Here is a 21,396-nt window from a genome sequence, read left to right as displayed (position 1 = left end):
TGCATTTGATTACACGATCTTTATGTAAACTAACTGTCCAAAAAGAATATTGCGAATATGCAAAGATTTTTATTATAATTATTATATTCTAATTAAGAGATTTAATTAGTATTTTTTGATTTAGAATAAAAAAAAAATTTTCTTTCTAATTGAAAAAGAAAAAAGAAATTCTTCTAGAAACTCTTCATTTCGAACCCTTGTGTAGCTTATGTTGAAGTTTCCATTCTCCTTTCGCTCGTCAAGTTACTAGTATTGCACAATCCTATTAGAATCACCCTGCTCAAACTTGGATACGAGATCATTACACGGGGTTGGACAAGGAATTCAAATACGGCTTTTACAATAGGGTAAGATTTACTTACACCTACTTAATGGATGGTTTCATACAAGCTAATATGTTACTACTGTTTTATTTTTTCCAAAATATGATTAGAAATATAATCATTTGAACAAAAAAAACTATTTGTAATTAATTTGACATATAAATGAACCTATACAATATAGATAAGTCTTTCCCTTTACGCCAATAAAAGTAAGATCCCATCAGAATCACCTTCGAACTTGAATACTTCATCTTTATCTAGACTTGGATCCAAAATTCTGAGCAACATATTCTTCTATTGAGGGTTCAAAAAATAACTAGAATGTGGATTATCCACATTATCAATATCTTCAATCATGTAAGCTGAAAAAAGAATTGAAGCGTTATTCTACATGTTAATTAGAAATATAACCTTCTCTGTACGACAGCCATCCGCTTACCAACAAGCTATGAGACGCTCCGAGCCAGAATTTTGCTTTCTGCTGTCACTATCCATTCACAAATGATTGTATTCACTTCTTCTGGTTTCTCATCGTGGGGGCAGTGGCCTGAAATTTTGACCAGATTCAATGGTTAACTGCACTTTCCAAGAAAGATTGGGAATAAAAACTTATTGATGACACAACAATGGAACTACCAGCATCCAGTTCCCGAATTGCGAACCCAGGACAGTGCTCTTTGAACATGGACACTTTGGACTTGGAGTTAGAGATGGGATCTTTCATTCCCTAATTAGAAAATAAATTGAAAAACAGCAGTACATATTGCAGTTAGATTATCTAATCACAGAAAAAAACGGAAAGATAGATAAAAAAATGCATGGGTTTGTCGAGTTGCCTAGCAAGCAGAAATTACCTGTATGATTAGAACCTTTTCCTTGAAAGCTTCCAAAAGATAATTAAGCGGAAGTGAAAGGTTGAAACTGAAAATACTTTCCAGGACCACTAATACACCAGGATCGAAGGACTGTCATGTGTGTTAAGATTATGATTCCATTATGAAATTTCCAATCCCAGAAGAGTCAAATTAAGTGGCTATGATATGTTTTTACTAAGGAAGAGGATACAGCTCTTAGCATTTCATTAATAAGCCAATCATCAGCTCTCTCAGTTTTCTGCAAGGCAAGAGGATGCAAAATAAAAAATGCATGAATATTGATGCAACTGAAGAAAATCAATGTGGAATTATATGACCACTCACAGTTGGGTAGCAGTTATTCACTATTGTTCTGATGTTCAACCTCAAATAGAGCAGAAGAAGTTGGGCACCTAGCTGTGCAACCATAGAAGTTTGTCTTTCCTGAAAATAAGAGACAATTAAATGCCTGAATATGCTACTCTTTGTGATGTCAGCTTTTGAACCTGAATGAATTAATTAGACACATGGGGAGCGCTCAGGAGGTAGGGTTGGTAGATTTTAGTTCGAGATTATAGCAGTAGCGTTCTCCAGACTCCACTTGTAACACACAACCAGCCACAAAATTGAAAATAACTTGTGAAGTTGCATTTAAGAAAACAGTATCTCGGCAATTGCTACAGGGATCAAATTGGCAGTTTTTAAGAGGCAAAGGAAACAAATAAATTAAAATGGTGCATGTGACAACTTGTGATGAGTAAGGTATTCAGACTTACTTTGGTGAATTGTAGGTAACCATATCCTGGAATAACATCCCCCGCACTGTTGATAAGAACAACAGACTTTACCAAAGAAGGCCAAAAACATGCAACAATAGATACAAAATAGCCTGGAGATAGAGACCAACAACTATTTAGAATTGGAAAGAAGCAACTGGTTGATGAATTTGCTTACTATATAAATTCAACATAACACACCAAGTTATGTTTGTCAAAGTAAACAAAAAGCATACGAGAGACAACCTTAACAGAGAAATAAAGACCATCACCACAACATATATTGTGCATTGAAGAGTGGCTTTAAGGTAATTATTGAATTGGACATGTAGGTTGGAACTTTGACATACCACCGACAGAGTTCCCTACGAGATGCAATGGTTCACCAACAACTTCAATTATAAAATCTCTGAGCAATTCAGCCCACATAAGTTCAGTGTATATAACATTTGGCTTTTCTGACTTGCCAAAACCCAAAATTGTGATTGCCCAAACACAGTTTCCACCCTCAGATACACCACATATGTTGTCACGGTAATGCTCCAAAAATGCACCAAAACCATGAACTAGGAGAATAGCTGGACCTTCATCACCAACAACTGTATACTGAAAAATGAACAATAATCAAAGAAATATTAGAGGAATGTATAATCTAGTTCCAGCTAAGTATTTCAACCAAATAAAATGCATAATTTGTTCAAGAAGTGAAATAAGTAGCAGAACACAGGAAAGATAAAGAAGAAATTGATACTGACAAATTTGATCGGTTTTCATCTACAAACCTGTATTAAATACCCATTCCATCGCCATATCCTTATAGAATATCTTCCTGCATCATTTATTTGACCTTTCAGAGCCATAAGCCAATACCACTGCCACAAAGTTCACAAGAATCCTTCAATAGGCTTTCAGAAAAGAGATAGGTTACGGACAGAAATAAAAGGAAAAAAATGATTTTGAATAATATATACTAGAAAGTAGGAAAGAGAGAAAAAGAGAGAGAGAGAGAGAGAGAGAGTAATATATACTTCACAACAACCAAACATCATAGATCTAAAGCAGCTAACAATAAACACAACAATAACCTCCATTGAGCACACGGCATCAGCTGCTGCAGCAACAGTTGTTGTTGAATATCCAAAGGGTGATAGAAAGCCAGCATTTCGTTCCTTCTCGTATTTGAGTGTTTCATAATACACTCTCCTTCTGGATATGACCCCAAGACAAAGGGCAGGACCAAAGAGTGTGAGAAATGAAGCCCCATCCCGTCTTTCAGCGTCACGTAACCTCTGATGTACCCTGCCATGAGATGAAGCCAGTAAGCAAATTATACTGTTAATGTTATCCACAAAAATGTCATTTTGCAAAATCACGATGCATAAAATACAAAACTATTTTATATAATTTCTAAAGACCTCTGCCAAGAATCCAACTGCATTTCTCTTATTTTCCAGCCACAAAATTACATAATTGAGAGAGAGATGTTGGATTGGCGATGTTATTTCTTAGGAAGTTTCATATCAGTAAAAACTGAAGGTAAAAATATATGACATGTAAACCAGGGAGAAGGTCATATGTATGTCAATTCAGTGTTTCTAGTTCTATGTTGTGCTGCATTTAATTCATTGGGATGATTGTGATCTTCTACAAGATAAGAAAAAGATTATTTTTGAGTAAACTAAGAACAGATTGATCGTGGTTCATGAAAGGTTACCATATAAAATCATAAAAAACAAATAAATAAATACTGGCAAGAAAGTATAATTTAAGTATAACCAAAAAAAATAATAATCACCACGTACTCTTGCCAGTCATCTCGAGCTGTTCCTTCCAAATATCTCAAGTATGCTGCCAATGCATTTAGTATGCTATTTGTCCCTCCTCCCACAACATTTTGGTTTTGTGTGACAAAAACAGATTGATCCACTCTCTTCCTCTGACTTTGCTGGAAATTCAAATTTGTTTCCTTCAACTTTGACAGCCTCTTCTGCAATAGAGTTTCAGTTGACATCTCCTTGATTAACGTCCAACTCTCTCTCAATTTATGTGGATTTTGATTCATAAATTTTTTCAACTCATCCAATGTTGGCAGAGAACCTGATCCATGGTTCAATCATCAATTCATCATTCTCCCCAATGTTCAAAATTGCAAATCAAAGGATGTTTTGAAAATAGAAACCTATTTCCATTATTTATTTAGTTAGTTAGTTATTTTTATTTTAAAATAAAGAGAAAAAAAAATCGATTGATAGAATTAGCATTAGGTTAAGTTTCAATAGATTGGAACATTACCCCAGTCCAAATCCATTGCTGCACCAGGTAAGTTGGGGGGCAAAAGAGGTGAAGTTGGCGCTAATTGAAGTTTCTTGAAGTCATCATGTGATGCAGGAAAGCTCTTTAGATTCTACATAACACGGATGCACAAATCATATATGTTTTTAACATATAAAGTCATATAAACAATGAAGAAATGAGGTAAAGATGGTACCTTAATATCATAAAATGGAGTCCGCCAAATTACTATCTTTGGATTTCCATCCGAAAAAGGCAATCTTACCAAGCTTTCTTCAACAATTCCTATTGTCATTTTTAGGTGGTACTCTACCTCCTCTTCGGCAAATACATTGGTAGCTTTCACCTGTGCCAACAATCCCAGGCAATAAACTTAGCATAATAAACTGAAGGTTCTTGAGGTTTCTCCTCATGCCTGGACTGTAAATATCATCAGAATAAGTGAGTGATAACCTCTTGTACAAGGTCACTTATGACATTCTCCGCACTTCCAAACCTGATCATTAAATTGGATCCCTGGTCCTGTAGAGACTTCCTCAAATCTTCCAGTGCAAAAAGAACAAGTTCTAGCACATCATCAGAATAACCTACAAAATGTCAATAGAATCACTATTACTCATTTCCAAAGGGAATATTAGGAATTAACAAAAGCCTATCATTTCCACACAATAGTATTGGCAAAATCAGCTCCGGTACAATCATGTGATTAAATTTAAATAGTACATTGCAATTAAGTGATAATTAAAAAAAATGAATTGCTTAAGTAGTGGTAGGACATGATAATCATGTAATTTTATAGTTTTTTGAAGAAAAACAAATTGAATTCCACAAGTCCATCCATCTTTGTTATGTTTGGAACCTAATAAGAAATTCATTTATAATTTCACATTTTTAATAACTAAATTAAGTTCACTATAATCCTCTTACTCTCTCTGTCTCAACTTCTTCTTACAGTTTCTCTCCAAAATCCAAATGCGGATCACTAAAATTTTAAGCCTTGGCGTACATCAAACATTGAACTTACTCACACTTGAAGTTCCAATAGAATAGAATTCATTTCGTACTTTTGTCAAATTCATCTATACAAGTGAAATTCATTAGTTTCCAAAAATGGCATTCATATTTCAAACTGTATAAATGTTTAAATCAAAATTAAAATAAATAAATAAATAAAAGAAAGCATAAATTGGAATACGAAGACTCACCAAAAAGAATCCGGTGATCGAAGACATAAAGAGGAACTAAGGAAGAAAACTTAGAAGCTTCAACAAGGCCGGGGTGATCATCGACACGAAGATCCTGCTTGAACCAGAGAATCGCCGAGCCACCACTGCGGCGTCCATTGCTTGTCACTGCTGGTGTTTGAGCGGAGAGAGAACAACTGCATCGATTCCTCCGAGGAACAGAGCCAAAACTGAACTTTGGCGCATATGCAACAGAAAGAAAGCCCGGGAAGAATAGGAGGGCCATGGAAGGTTAATTGTGAGTAGGGTATATAGTCCATGAAGCAGCAAAGAGAGAAAAGAGCGTGAGGTGGAGGGGACTTTTAGAGTTAAGAGGAGGTAGCGTTTGGCATGGTTCTGGAATTGTGGAGGAGAAAAATAGTGACGGAAATTTGTTGAGGAGAGTGGAGAGAAATGAACCACGACTTTCCTTTGCTTTCCTTTGTCTGTTTGTTCGTTTGTTTATTTCTCTCGCACATACAGGCAGCTATAGCGTTGCTGTGTTGGAACTTGGAGGTGGGAGAATCTCGGTGGGGACTACATTCTATTATCAATTAGTGCCACTGGCCTGTCCTGTCTCCACTTCCGGCCGGAATGCCAATGTAATGATTCCTACTATAAATTTTTATTTTCGAATAATTTCCGAAATTGAGAGTTTTTTTTTTTTTTTTTTGAGAAGAGAGAATTATTAATTTTTACCTTATAACTTATTAGAAAAAATAAATTCGCGAAATAATTAACATTTTTATTAATTAAGATTGATTTACGTTTTGTGCAATAATAGATGTATAGATATTTATGTTCATATTTTGCAATGTGGTTGAAATTGAGTGTAATTGCAACAATATACTCCCTCCATCTCCAAAATTAAATTTTATGTTCTTTTATAATCTATTTCTCAATAATTTCAGCCATTATAACATAAGAAATTGTAAAAATAAGATATTGTTGTAACAAATTGCAAATTTTTGGATACTTATGCTTAATAATCTCTTTCTCAATAATTTCTCTGTGTCTTTTGATTCCGAAGGAATTAATTTTTTAATCTAACAGGAATGAGAAGGCACTCTCGATTGGTAGTTTAAAAAAAAAAAAAAAAAAAAAACACTTATACAAAAACAAAAAACGGGAGGCAGGCTTCTAATGCTATTCTAAAAATTTTTGGGGAGGTGACTGAAATAAACCAAAAAGCGAATGCGAAGCCAACTAAAACGGCAAATAACGGGCATTCGGTAACCGCGTAAACTCAAAATGGCGCTACAAATCTACTCTCCATCCTGTCTCACCAAAAAATCCTATCAGCATCTTCTCTACGCTCCTGTCCTCCTCTCCAAAACCAAACCCAAACTCAGAATTCAATCCCAAAATCCCACTACCGACACCGAAAACACCAAGGACTCAGCCACACTCAAGAAATCAACCGCGCGTGGGCTAGGGTTTGGGTCATCATCTCCTGCAGCTTCAACCAAAAACCCAAATAAGGCAAGTGCTAGTGATGTGACTAGTAAGAAGAAACAGAAGGGTAAAAGAGAAAGGGCATCGATAATTAGGCGGACACCGGTTGAGAAGCCATCATTTGTAAGCCAAGTGGATGAGACTAAAGCGAAGGAGCAGAGTAAGAATGAGAGTGCCTTTCTTCTTGCTTGGTTGGGGCTTGGTGGGATCATTCTTGTAGAGGGTATTGTGCTCGCTGCATCAGGTGAGTTTATTGGGTTCTATTAGAAATTATAAATTTGTTAAATCTATTGTTGAATGGATTCAATTCATCTGCGCCATCGGATAATTTAGTTAAATTGGCTAAAAACATAATTGACAAAGACGGTCAAATTGAACTGAATAATTTAGACAAGTCCAAACTAGTATTAACTTTGAGACAGCCATAATTTTGAGAGTTTAGAAACTTGATGAACGAAGTTTATCATCGTGTTGCATGACTTGGAAATTTCAGTGGTGGTTTAATTACATTATGATGAATGATATCCAAGTTCTTGTTAGACTTTTTAAAGTAATGTGGATGCCTCCTTGTTTGGGTCATCATTTGTCTAACCTTTCAGAAGTTTTTTTTGACTTGCAATTTTCTTTAAACGTTGATTATCTAATTTCCTTTTTAATTTTATGCGATGCATGTTTATCCATTACAAGGATAAAAGTCTCTCTCTCTCTCTTCCCTCCGTCCTCCCCTCTTTCTCTTTTCTTTAGTTTTTGATATATGTATTAACATGAATATTTTTTGTGCCCTTGAATAATATTTACTCTTACTTTTACTTTTTGTGCCCTGGATTTACATGTTTATCCACTCCTTTTCTGGTGAATTACTTCTTATTTTCCATATTAAACTTAACAAATTAATTTTTCTGTTGTTCTATTGGAGTTTAGTGTAATCCATTTTTTATCATCATATGAATTTTTTTTTTTCTTTTAAATGTATAGTTGTATGCTGTGTCCACTGGCAAACATGTGCACTCACACATATACACAAAAGTGCATCAGGACAGATTTGCATAATCTGTCTGTTTGCACTATAGGTAGGTCATGCCAGGCCTCATTATAGGTAGGTTTCGAATTATATTCAAGCTGAGTGCACATATTTTTGATAGTGGAGATAAGTAATGAATATTTGTGATAAAAGATGAAATTTTGGAGGCAAACAAGTTGCAGGATGTTTCTGGCACCAAACATTCAAATGTTTTGGAAGGCTTCTCTGGATGTGTTAACAATGCAAAGGCTAGGAAGATATTGTGTTTAAGAGTAATGGTACTACGGTAGAGTATAGGAATGATGCTTCAGGTTAAAAAAATAAGAAGAGCAGAGAAATTTAGAGGTGCTAGGTGCTATAAAGAGTTTGTGGGGCTCCCTCAATTTTTTTTTCCCTGATAATTCTGTGCATTATAAGATTCATAAATTCTCAAAGTGGTGAATTCTATCATTCCAATTTTAGGCACATGAACTTGGTACAGACATTCAAGATAATATTCTGTGTGCCTAATAAATTTGTTGATGAACAATGACTTTGGTCATATTTAATTCATAGCACAATGATTATGATGTCCTTGTTTAAGGAGACAGGTAGACTCTAATAGACGACAATTTTTGCACCATGGAGGTTGTTTCATTGGCTAGTTAATGAGTTTTCCTTAGTTTTTGTCTTCTTTTCCTCAGCACAAAAAAATATGCAGTCTTTCAGAGAGACATAATAAATGATCTATGGTGCTAAATTAAACTAAATTGGGATAGCCTTGAATTAAGAATACAGGAATGAGTAGGCTCTTTAACTGAACGTAGATAAATAGTCTTTTTTTCCCACTCTAATTAATTGAGGATTGAGATTTAGTGGAGCTAAGAATGCAAGAATTGCTAGGCTATTTAATAAGAGTGTGTTTAAATTCTTCACTTTTACATTTTTAGGCCAATAATTAATGATAAAAGGCTTATATCCAGCTTCAATTTACAGGTTGTTCAGCCCATAGAAAGTGGTCAATTGAGTGCTTATATTTTCCTTTTCCTTACAAATTTTGAGTAAGGCTTAATTTTTTTTTATTTTTTCATTACCTTAAGTAATAGCATGATTTGTAAAGGTAGTTTAGTGTCATAATGAAAATAACTAATTAGTTTCTCTTCAGATCTTTATGTTACAATATTGTTTCCAAATTTCAAGAATAACTTCTTAGCAATTTTTTTTTCCCCACAGGCTTCCTACCTGAAGAATGGGATAAATTTTTTGTGAAGTATTTGTATCCATCTTTCACCCCTACAGTCTTCTTGTTTGTTGCTGGGACTGTTGCATATGGGGTGTTGAAGTATCTGCAGAATGAGAAACTTAAAGACCAAAATTGATGGTTTGTAAATTTACTAATATTTCTGTTGTATGAGCAATTCTTTTATGTAGATTAGTTGTTGCTCAAAGTTGTTTCTTAGGCTTTATTTTGACATTATTGTTAACAAAGTTGTATCGTATGAGAAATTCTTAGTACTTTATTTCTTCAAAAGGAGCCATCTGCTGGTGATTTTTTCAATTTGCTGAAAATGTTCTAACTGCCTATTAGAGCAGGTGCATGATTTATCTTGTATATTTACCTGGCCATTTACATTATCCCTTATTTGTTCACATCTGTGGTAGAAACTGATATATCTGAAGTATTGACTAGTTTGCACACAAACAGTTCACAATTATTGACTAGTTTGCTCCCAAACAGTTTATACTTTTCGTTGTTCTTTTGAATGGCAGTACCTGAGCATTTGAAGTCCTGGATGTTAGTGCCATTGCAATTCACTTGTTTACAACTTTTTAAAAAGAATAAGGGGGTAAATTTGACAAGAATGTGTGCTTCTGACATAGGAGTCTCAGACTCTCAGCACCTAAATGTATCTGACCTGGTGACCAGAAAAGTAGAAAAAATTGGAACTCAATTTAACTTTTGAAGATATGCTTTAAATTACTGTGAGACAGAAGTGTTGGGAAAAAAATAAAAAAGAAAGAAAGATAGCACGAAAAGCACGAAAGCTTGTGTTTGAGCAATTGAAGATTTTTGTTTTTTTTTTTTGTCTAATTTCATTTTTCGCCAGAATTATTGTGCTGCTTTATTGTTGAGATGAAATTGATATGTTCTTTTCAACTTTTGGCAAAAATATGAAAGTAATCTTGACTTGCTGGAACTTCTCAAGTGATCTATTCGCATGCATATTATTTCTGTTTAACTGTTTGTTTCTATATTGGGCAAATTTAATGGTTAGGGTCCTTTTTCACATTATATGCATTGTTTTCTTACTTATTCTTCTTCTTCTTCTTATATTTTTATTTTTTGCCTATAGTGGCAACGCGTGGGCAGAGACAATTGTGGATTGGGTGGATATAGCAGTGTTGGCAGTTAACAAGTTTGCTATAGTTTCTGAACGCCATAATACTCTTGCTTTTATACCATTCATCTCCACAAGTACTTAAGTTCAGATTTAGTTAATTCCTTGGTTGAAGTTTTACCATTAATAACGAAAGGCTGATATGTTTTAAGTCCATCTTGCAATTAAAACATCATCTGTTTGCAGACTGAGAAGTTGTGAAAGGTTAATTTGATCCTCTACTGAAGCTGATCTCATGGAACCTTAATACTTTTGTGGCAGGTGTGGCCTTTTCCTTTCTAATATTTTGACAGTATCCAGGTATGAACTTCTGTCTCATAATAAGGTCATGTTGAATGCAGTGGTGCCGTACATTGAAACATTAAATGAAGCGGTTCATTCTTCTTCATATTGACTGCAAATTACTAGGGTCAGATTTCAAGAAAAGTAATCATTTAATAGATAATGTCTAGACGGTTGTTTAGTTATTGCTATTTCTCACTTCAGTATTAATGTATTATTTCTTGAAAACAATGGAGATGTCTTTCCATAAATGGTTATGTTGCAATACTAGCTATTGTAACAAATAATCTTGTCCTCAAGAATTCTAGGAACTTTTGGCGTCAATTTCCACATTAAATCAAACATTCATGAGTGCACATGCAAACAAAAAAAAAGTTGTAGTAAAAAAATTCACTTTACGAGTACACTTGAGGTATTTGCCATTGGGTGTCAACGTTGCGCTTCCCAATTTGTCCTACATGTATATCTCTTACCTTTTTGATGTTCATTATATTGAGTCAAGAGTCAATAACAGGTGAGAAGATAAATGAAGAAAGTGTGAAATGATAGCTTTGTTCATTAGCAATAATAACTGAGAGTATACCAGTTTGACAGAATCCAGGGAAGATAAAAGCGGAATTGTAGGCTCCAAAAGGGTGATGAGAGTTTATTCGGTTTGATTTTGCATATCTAACGTACCCTGCTAGGTAGTGTTAAGCATGAAGGCCTTCATTGATATGCACGATTGTAAGCATAGGCATTTGACATGTACCATGCATAGTCACCTCTAATATGACAGGATGAAACTGTTGTTTTCACATTCTAGTACTATATTATTGTACTGAGTTCAGTTTGTTACATTGTCTATCCTCAAAACTCTTATTATCGGTTTGGCCACTTTAACCTAAGGTTTTACTCTATTTTCGTTTTTTCTTCCTGTTGTATGTATCTGAAGTTCAAGTATCTGGCGTCACTCTAGGAGATACCAGGGATTGTTTTCATGGACCACCGAATCAGTTAGTTTTAACGCGTACGAACTGGTTTCAAATTTATCAATTGAATGCAAGCACTCTTTTGTGTCAATTCATCAAAGTTGTGTGAAAATTAGATGACACGAGCCATAGAAAAGGTCCCCTCTTCTAATTATTGCTTATCCTCCTTTATATATATATATATATATATATATATATATATATCTTTTTCCCCTTTCTTTTTCTCTCTGGTGGTTTATTTTAATTTTATTCCGTTGCTATCAATTAGACAATTAGTTCCATGATGTGGGCAGGGCAGAGAATTCTCTACTTTTTTTGCTCTTTTTCTTTTCCTTTCTTGATCATCATTTATTTCTTTACCCTGCGTTTGATGATGACACCTTGTTCTTTTTCTAGTTAATTTGGTTGTCTACGGAGAAAGAAAGAGAGATAGAGTTAATAAGAAGTTGCAACTAGCTAGCTACAGCCTATAAACAGCTATTACTTCCGTCTTAAATTATGTTTGAAGCTTTTGTGTGGCAGACCTTATAAGGCCATACCGATAGCATAGCGCCAATGCGTGGATGCATCATATCTTAATCACCTGCAACCAGAAATATTACTTTATGCACTTCATGCCTGCAAATAGACTAATTAGTCCTTTTCTCCTTGTTATTTACTTATTTGAATAATAAGTTAAGTACAAGTGAGAAATTTTTAATGCATGATAAGGGGTTTCGGGTCAAAAAGATTGTTCAGGCGCCGCTACCACTTTTCCACCGTTTCTGAATTCCAATTGAGTGTTTCTATATTACTAGGTCTTTTAGAAATTGATATTATGGTTTTCTTTATTGGCTACTGCTTTAATATTTTATATTCCTTACCTACTCTATAGAAGAGAGTGGCTCCAAATTCGTACAGGAACAGGAGTCAAACCAAGGCATTTCGTGTTTGTCTAACTTCTTTTTTCTGTTACAAAAATATTGATGATGCCACTTGAAACTAGGGAGAGCCAGCCAGCCAGCTGGTTCCCAAATTTGCTTGCATTAATTTAGTATGTTTGAATTGGACAATGAAATGAGTGATTCCTTATGTTGTGTTATGATGACATTATGAGATTAAAATCTGAATAAAAAATGAAATTAGCAGTGTCACCATCTCCTAATGTACTAAATTGGGTGTCTTTATTTTTCAGGGCAGACTCTCCTCTCCTTAAATTAATATTGAAAAAGGAAGAAAGGTAGGGAAAAAAAAAAAAGGTTCTAGCGGCAGCTTATCTTCACATCTTGTGCTGTTATAAACATTATCTCGACATCTCCATTCTCTCTGCTCTGTTTTAGGACTTCAGGTTTCAATCCTGAAAAAGACTTAACCGTGTCCAAGTTGATTAAGTATTGAGCTTTACGCACTTGATGTTGGCGGTTTTCTCCATGTCTTGACATTTTCAATGCTTTCATATATTCTCCTCTAAAACAGTGTCTTACTGTCTTCCCTGGACACTGTGCGTCTTTTATCATATCGAGGGTCTTTCTTTGTTGTGCATTTTCACATTTTCATGTACATGTATAAACATAAGGACACTTTTTTTTTTAATATAATAAGTTGGTGCATGACTTTGTACGGTAGTATAGTATCAGACCATGTCTTTATTTAGCTATTTTCTCTCTTTTCATGAGATATCAGGATAGAAAAAGAAAATTATGGAGGATAGAAATTTACGAATTATATAGAAATGAGAAAAAGGGTTGAATCTGAAGTTTTAATACATTGGTCTTACATAAGTTTACCATTACTGTGTCCTTTTATTTTAACCCAAGGATGGTGAAGAAGTGATGGGGTCGTTCACTTATTCTGGGTTACGATAGATTCCTTTATTTTGGAGTACATGACAAAGTGTGCCGCTCTGAAGAAAAGAACACCGAAAAGCATACAAAAAATTGTTATTTCAAAGAAGAAAGAGGCTAAATCAAAGGCTCGTGGCTCAAATCCCAACAAAGTTAAATATTAAAAATTTGGGAAACAAAGTAAATGTGAATGGGTCCCTTAGATACAACTAAAACCCACAGCTCGTTTGAAAATGACTCCTATTCCTCTACACCATGCTTAGGATAGGAAGCTTGGCCTGGTAATATAATCATGGAAATCTTGAGATAAGCTCCAGTGTCAACATCAATTTTGCAAACCTCTTTGCAGCCCAATTAAAACTTTTGTCTCTTTATACTGTCATTGTACAATACAATCATTGAAGCAAAATTGCACCATTCAAATTTGTTGTACAGAATTCAACCCCCCCCAAAAAAAAAAATTTAAAATTCTTACTATATAATTAAATCCATTCTATAGTCTTAATCGGTACCTTTCCGAGAGAAAATTTTATGTAAGAATTATGAATTTCGAAATGTGATAAAAGGAAAGGAAAAGTGAATGCGTATAAATATATACTTTTGACCAATGGAGAAAAAGGGATTCATATCATATTTCATGCTCAGATTATACGGTCACAATTCATAAGTTTAATCTTCAATTTTGATTAATTTTTCTTTATGGTCTCTGAACTTTTGCTCCTGAGATGCTTCCGATTCAATAATTCTTGAAAATAGGATTGCTAAACTGCCAAACAAAATAGTCTTCGCAAATCAAAAGTGGGAGGAATCGAACCTGTCAAGATTGAATCATGATTTTTCACTTTAACATTTCAATAATAAATATGTTATTCGCTAAAATAATTGAATCAGTTATTTAATTTAATTAGAGACAGTTATTATTAAAATGTCAAAGTGTAAAATCACTCTTGAGCCCTATAAAATTTGCAGGCCACAAAGAGAATAGACTAAAATTCAGAATTAAATTTATATATTAGGCCAAATTTTTTATGCATTTACTAATAAATTATGTTAAACGAATGTGAAAAGTGTACGTATAAAAATATGAAGTTGCAAAAAATCTGCTGGTACAAGTTCTGGATCTTTGATGGTGGTTGAGGCAATAAATCTGTAGAAGCACTGTCCGGAGCCCCGTATCCAGTTGCACGTTTATAGAATCATTATTGCGTACCTACAAAATTGCCAAGCATTATTCAGTTTGATCCAAATTTTGACACCTCCCATTGATAAAGATGAGAGAGGAAAGTTATTGGACATCTAGAACTGTCTTCGCGCAGGACATAAAAGCCACAGTTAAGCAAGCACCTTCCTTTCCTGTGGTTAAACTGTTGGATGTACATTGTACTACCATCTCCAAACAGTTGAACAAGATATTTTCTGAAAATATCTTTACTGGCGTCATCTACTAATTTTTAAATAAGGCGGGAAAATAAAAATAAAAATAAATATATATTTTTGTATACAAAAACAGTATACGTAAAATATTATTACACATTTTTAACAACCTTAACTACCTTAAAGCCAAATAAGCAATATTTGACAAACCCCACAAAACCTACATTCTCAAAAAAACCCATCAAAAATACAACCCATGAACATATTATAAAACCCCCAGATAACAAAATACCAAAATTACATTTTACTGATCAAGTGCGTTAGGGCCAGTACAGTAACTGACCACATGATTCCACAACCACTGTACCAAGAACCTCCGTCTGATTCCATTCATATTATACGTGGCACCATCATGACCCTCCAATAACTGTCCTGTGTAGGACCCACCGCCCCCTGTTCCATATATACCCTCGCACAAATCTGCTATCTCCACCGGGGCAGTCGGGTCCCCACCGGCGTACCAGGCGTTCACAAGCGGATTCGATGCCAGCTCAGCCATCTCGTGACCGATTACACTTATCATTCCGTCTACTCCTACGTCGCCGTTCGGTGACTTTCTCGGCTTTAGTCCTGGCATATATTCCGGCACAGCGAATGGATAAGCACACACACCTGGACAGAACTTCGCACTATTACCCACCCAAGCGTACGGCAGCGTATAACCAACAATCGAAGGGAATGTGAAATAGTGGAACCCGCATACGTTCCCACAGAAATCCTGAACGTACACATCATCGGCCGTGAGCAGAAGATATAGCCCACTTTTTGGATTTATAGGTAACGGCTTTGATCTGGCTGTGACCGCACTTTTTATCACGGACTGTATCGATAACCTCGTGAGCGATTTCCCGTGGGAATAAAACCGGTCATTTTTCTCCTCTCCTAAAACAACCGTACGCGAGATGTTATGACCGGTTTGATCAGTGTAAAGTTGTACGGTCTTCCACCAACCGGCGACGGAGGGGTGGCTAGAACGTTCAGCTGAGATCGAATTAATGAACTCGCGAATGATCTTCTTTTGAGATTTCTCCCACCTGCCGTACCAGATTGTGTGTACGGTTATGTTAGCGGTGAGCACAGGACCCATATGGTAACGCAAGTGAACGAACTCTGATGAGCCCTCATATTTTTTGGAGCCATCGTAGAGAAGATCAGAGGAGTTTGGTTTAAGGTGGGGCCATGGACGCCACCCGAAAACGGATGGGACGGCGCAGAGCAGGGAAAATACGGTGAAGACGAGTAGCACCGGAATGTGAGGTGCTGGGTTCATGGTAGTGAAGCTGAAAGCAAATAAGGACCAAGTGTTGAGCTCTTCAAAAGAGCATTATTTATATATAGATAGAAAAAGAAATTGGTAGAAGAAGACAAGACTCTGAGGAAAACATAAAATTTTTTTTTAAAAAAAAAAAAAAAAAAAAAGAAAAGAGAGAGAGAGAGAGAGAGAAATTTGAAATTTTGAAAGGGGCATTGATTTGCGGGTAATGGAAGACAGGTAGATTTTATAAAAGTGAAGGGAGAGGCAGAGGAGAGGGATAAGGGAAAAGTGGGGCCTACAAGTCAGAGGGTAAAGGGCAGGGGCATCATAACCATCATGTTGCTGGTCCTCTTCAACTCATCTGACCCTCGCCTGATTTTAGCTTACACTTTCTGTTTCCAATTGCGCGGGAAAATGTTAAGCAGGGGCAATATGGGAATTACGTCGTTTTCTTCTTCCCTTATGTCTTTAAGAGGGACCACAAAACTAGAGGTTAATTTTAGAATTTTTACGGTGAAGATAAATAAGATGATTAAGGAAATATGGGAGTAATGAGTGGCAGTTGCTGGAGGTAATTTTGCAATGGGTTATTATGAATTTATTTTCTGACTTGTCAGTGAAATCAGAAAGCATACGAAATGGGCTACACATAATAATTTGGTTGTGCGTTTTTCACCCACTCGCATATATATTAGGTCAATTTTAAAACTTCGGATCCTTCTTTTTTTTTAATTGGGACATAAGTGTTGGACTGCCGGAATCGAATTAACTTTTGGTAAATAGTGATGGGATATGATTTAATATAAATTTTATATTAAAAATATCTTTAATTATATTATATAACATTTTATTACATTCTTGACTTCATATATTGTTAATATTCATTTTATTTTTGTTATCATTTTCATATTGACTATTACTTTATTGTTGCACCAATTTTTTAAATTGATTAATAGCAAAATGCATAATTTTACTTTATATAAAAATTTCCGTGGCATCTTTAATTTTTAATTTAATTCATTAAATAATTCAATTTATAAAATCTCACCTGTTAACATTCAATTTGTAAAATGTAATCACATATCAAAATATCAAATCAATATTTTAAATTTAAAAATAAAAATTACACGTAAATAATTATCACTAGTGCGAAGAAATATGTTCATATACTTTTGTTTGTAATTAATATTTGTACCAAAATGTGGATTGAGTTATATGAAGTTAGGTTGAAAAGGAATAACTCAAATATCTGCTTTATTGATTTATTTTGTTTATTAACGACCCATAACATGACACCAACTCTAGGGATGGGTAAAGTCGAATTTTTCAAAACCTGCATTCGATTTTTTTCCAACCAAAAATATTCATTTCTGATCTGTTATCCGACCCACCTCAAGTTAATAACGCGCTGGAATTTTGTTGGTTCAGAATTTTTCTTACTTTTTCTTTAAAAAAAATAAATTATTTATACCATTTCTCTTCATATATATATAAATTGAATAAATCTTTTTTTGATGAAAAATTAAAATACAACCTTCAATATTAATAACAAAAATATAAAATAACATATAACCGGATGAAATTTTTAGTTGAAATAATGTTTAATTTAAAAAATAATAGAAAATTTAAATTTTTACCGTAATCGCAAGGGCAAAACGCGACCAATCGCTTGGGAATTGGGATCGCTTCTTCAAAAAAAGATTGACGAGACCTCTCAAATCAAATCTTAATCGGTCCAAACTATTCCGGCTGGCTTTCTTCATTTACCAAAATAGCCTTTGTACAGCACAGATAGTGACCGCATTGGGACCCACGTGTTGTTTTCTATTTCCCTTAAAACGAGGGCATTTTTGTACTTTTCACAATCCAAAATTATTTTTACCTTTTCTTATGTTTTATTCTACTCAAAAAGTAGGAAGTAGGAACCTCCTTTTCTTTTTTTTTTTTTTTTTTAGATGAAAGAAAAGAAATGAGCTTAAAGCATTAGGAAATAAACTGCCTTAAAACATTATATTGTAAACTTACCTTAATTTGTTATAAACATAATGATCCTCTAAATATTTTAAATCATCTATTTGTTTAAATCACGTGTCGCGATAGATTATAATCCAAAAGCTAACTAATACCTACCTAAAAAGTCAATGCCATGTTTAAATAATAATTTGGAAAATCTAAGTTTGATAGTTGGTAAATATTCCTTTATACTCAAATCCAACTTTAATGTGGCATTTTTTATATTCACATTAGTTTAAAAATTTGGCTTACACATTGATTGAGTTGCGTGGAGCAATGATAAGTTTTGGTATTTAGATAAAATATAATATCTACTCAAGTGGTAATTAGGCCACTTAATAAGCATATAACAGTTCAATATAGGTCTATTCGAATACGATTCATATAAAAAATTTTTTCACGTAGATTCATAAATTATTGATTGAAATTGATTGAATTTGATTAATTTGTTTCTATCATCTAGATTCTTTTAACATCCAATCCATTGGATTGCTGGAGAAATAAAGGAAAAGGGAATTCAATCACCGTTGTGCCCTCCAATGAATTTAAATCCACTACATTATAACAAAAGCCAACACTTAAAGAAATAAGAGGATTCCTATTTTTACAACTAGAGCATCTTTATCACTCTCCTAATCTAAATGAAAGTACTTTTTTACCCTTCAACTTTTTAACATTTAATTTTTAACTTCTTAAAAATAACAAGGTGAATATCCGAAACAGCCATAGTAATTTTATTGCTGCCGCTTGTTTTCCAATTGCTGGCGGGACAGTTTATGATGCAGAACTTGAGGCTTTGATTTGGGGGCTTTCTTGGAGTATTGATAAAAGTTGTTATCCCCTCCAGGTGGAAATAGATTGTATGGAACTAGTTGCTCATGTTAATCGGGCACAGTGGATTAGAGCAGGTCCTTCGGTTTTGCTGCGTGTTACTGACTTGTTGCATCTTCACTCTTCTTCCATTCATCACATATATCGTGAAGGAAATCAAGTCGCACATCTTTTGGCCACTCATCATAGATTTCATCATACTTCTCTTTCTTTTACCTTTTTTAATTTTTTACCCCATTTGATTAAGGGAATTGTATTATTGGAGGTTAGAAGGATTAAATATTTGAGATAATAAAATAAAAATATCTTTTGCTAAAAAAATAATAAAAAAATAACAAGGTGAATATTTCTTTATCCGCATTCAAAATTTTTTTTTTTTTTTAAATTGACAAATCATTACGTTATTTCCTCGTCTTTTCATTATAAAGTAGACTAAAATAATTGGGTTATTAATCTAATATATCAATATATGAATTTCAATGGAAGTTGAGACAAAAAGGTGGGTGACCAATGTTGGAGGCACTATAAGAAAAATCAATAGCAACACCTTTTAGCCCAAAGGGTCAAAAAAAAAAAAAAAAAAAAATCTGAAGTATACACTAGAGTTAAATTGCAATATGTGAAATTCAAAATAGATGAAACTATTTTTAATACACACCTTTGTTTAAAACAGGGCAATTATAACATATTAATAATTTGTCATCCTATTGATTTATCAAATTAGTGAAAACAATTATGGTCCAGCGGATTCAAACTCGAGATCTTCACTCTTTACATAAATGAAAAGACCAAGTAAACCACCGCCTGTCATATAATTTATTATCTTCTAAGTAACTATTTTGAATAATATTGCAAGCAATATCTAGTCAAGATGACTAAGTTGATGCCCTAAAAAAACAATCTTGAATTTTTAGCATCTTCACCTTTTACCTTGTAATTTCTGGTATTAATCTTTTAAAAAATATTGTAAATAGGGTATTTTCCATAAGAACCCAACGTTTGATTCAAAAAAAAAAAAAAAAAAAAAAAAAAAAGAAACTCTATGATGGCACAAGCAATATCATTAAACATTGGTTCCATAAAACCGTGTCCGGCTAAAAAAAGCCAGACTAGCTCTTCAATACCCATCAATCTATTAGAGTTTTTTGGATGATATTCAATTCGATGAAAGAAAATGAAAAAGTAAAAATATATCTTGTTTACAAAAGGGCCGTTATAATCATTTCAGTTGGAGATTGCAGATATGTATTTCATCATTGTTGTAAAATCCCAAAACGCAAGGGATTTCATTCAATCATTACATTGGAACTATTGCGATCAGTCTTAAATCCCATAATTGGTTGTTAATCCATATAAATCAGAATGCTATTATTAATTTAAAAATATTAAACCGTACGGGTTATAATTTTATTAGAACGTCTTACAATAAATTATCTAAACGCTATCACATCCAAATTATAATAATATATTTAAAAAAAAAAAGAACAAATGAAAATAAAATAAAAATTGTATTACTCACGATTGAACTAAACAACAAATGAAAACATACTTAAAATTGAAGATACTTGGTACCAATTTAAGATTGATGCGTACATTGTCGATATTAGCTGGAAATGAAAACTTGTGGGCATTGAATGTTGAGAACGAAAGGAATTGGAAGAATATACAAATAAATTCCGGTAGAATTATTAATTATACAAGTATATCATACTCTCACAAGACAAGTGGATGGATGGAGGAAAAAAGGAGGTGTTCTATGGCAAATGGCAATCACGGAGTAATTTGCGCGGCTCGCAATGATACACAGCCAAAGAAAGATAGAGGCGCTGCGCTGCACATCGCAAATCCTGAAATCCATTTCGAAACAGACACCGCCTCCTGGGGCCCATCCTTTACCAGTGACGGGGTCGGTCTGCAAAATGAAATAGAAGCAAGACGATGAAAATAAAAATAATGTTGGTGAGAAAAAATAATAACTTATTATTTTTTTTTTCACTAACTAATAATTCATATTTGAGATTTTATTACAAATTTTTTAGTAAAATACGCTTGGAAATCAAAATTATTTTGCATTAATTTTTTTTTTTTGTAAATAGACTAATAAAAATACTAAGGGTATGTTTATAAATATATTAAATAATTTATACCAAGCATTACATATATTGTTTAAAATATATAAAGTTTTGTCAAAATTTTTATTTAATGATCCAAAATACTCGCTTGTAATCATATAAAAATTACATTATTCTCTTATAAATACTTAATCTAATACTCTTGTAGCGACGCAGTTAGTAAAATACATTATATCTTTATTTATCCATTCTCTAAATTATCCAATTGTTTAATTTTACTTATGTCAGGTAACTTTTGATCTTTAAATGGGATTTGTTATAATAAAATCTTCCAGTTAATTCTTTACTCTCTATACTATTATTATTATATCTAATTATTATAATAGCTAAAAT

General features: G+C 33.7%; 3 protein-coding genes across 11 annotated transcripts; 1 reads left to right on the top strand and 2 right to left on the bottom strand.

Moving 5' to 3' along the window:
• Positions 1-311: 311 nt before the first annotated feature.
• On the bottom strand, positions 312-5,963 carry LOC105648590 (DNA photolyase). The gene is made up of 15 exons (XM_012235024.4): positions 5,451-5,963; positions 4,699-4,832; positions 4,442-4,591; positions 4,246-4,357; positions 3,756-4,050; positions 3,039-3,252; positions 2,736-2,825; positions 2,304-2,559; positions 1,954-2,066; positions 1,523-1,621; positions 1,389-1,436; positions 1,178-1,288; positions 960-1,050; positions 763-870; positions 312-685 (listed from the first exon to the last, which is right to left on the bottom strand). The coding sequence occupies exons 1-14, from the start codon at positions 5,713-5,715 to the stop codon at positions 770-772; spliced, it is 2,079 nt and encodes a 692-aa protein (XP_012090414.1). The 5' UTR covers positions 5,716-5,963; the 3' UTR covers positions 312-685; positions 763-769.
• Positions 5,964-6,654: 691 nt separating this feature from the next.
• LPA2 (low psii accumulation2) lies at positions 6,655-13,174 on the top strand. 9 transcript variants are annotated; one of them, XR_002286050.3, is made up of 6 exons: positions 6,655-7,167; positions 9,157-9,304; positions 10,278-10,399; positions 10,509-10,583; positions 10,664-11,712; positions 12,750-13,174. XR_002286050.3 is itself a non-coding variant. In XM_020685152.3 (4 exons), the coding sequence occupies exons 1-2, from the start codon at positions 6,720-6,722 to the stop codon at positions 9,300-9,302; spliced, it is 594 nt and encodes a 197-aa protein (XP_020540811.1). In that variant the 5' UTR covers positions 6,655-6,719; the 3' UTR covers positions 9,303-9,304; positions 10,584-10,622; positions 12,750-13,174. The 9 variants fall into 9 exon arrangements, 2 of the variants coding, with proteins under 2 accessions (XP_020540811.1, XP_089571692.1); XR_005177154.2 differs by lacking the exon at positions 10,278-10,399; XR_005177152.2 differs by lacking the exon at positions 10,664-11,712 and having other exon boundaries at positions 10,509-10,622.
• Positions 13,175-14,867: 1,693 nt separating this feature from the next.
• Positions 14,868-16,224, bottom strand: EXL3 (EXORDIUM like 3). The gene has a single exon (XM_012235022.3). The coding sequence runs from the start codon at positions 16,100-16,102 to the stop codon at positions 15,077-15,079; it is 1,026 nt and encodes a 341-aa protein (XP_012090412.1). The 5' UTR covers positions 16,103-16,224; the 3' UTR covers positions 14,868-15,076.
• Positions 16,225-21,396: the final 5,172 nt, after the last annotated feature.

The sequence above is a fragment of the Jatropha curcas genome, chromosome 10 (assembly GCF_041381405.1).
Source record: "Jatropha curcas cultivar XTBG-Jc1 chromosome 10, XTBG_Jcur_1.0, whole genome shotgun sequence".
In the NCBI taxonomy this organism is placed as follows: Eukaryota; Viridiplantae; Streptophyta; class Magnoliopsida; order Malpighiales; family Euphorbiaceae; genus Jatropha; species Jatropha curcas.
Note: the sequence above shows the minus strand (reverse complement) of the source record. Positions and strands in the feature narration are given on the sequence as shown.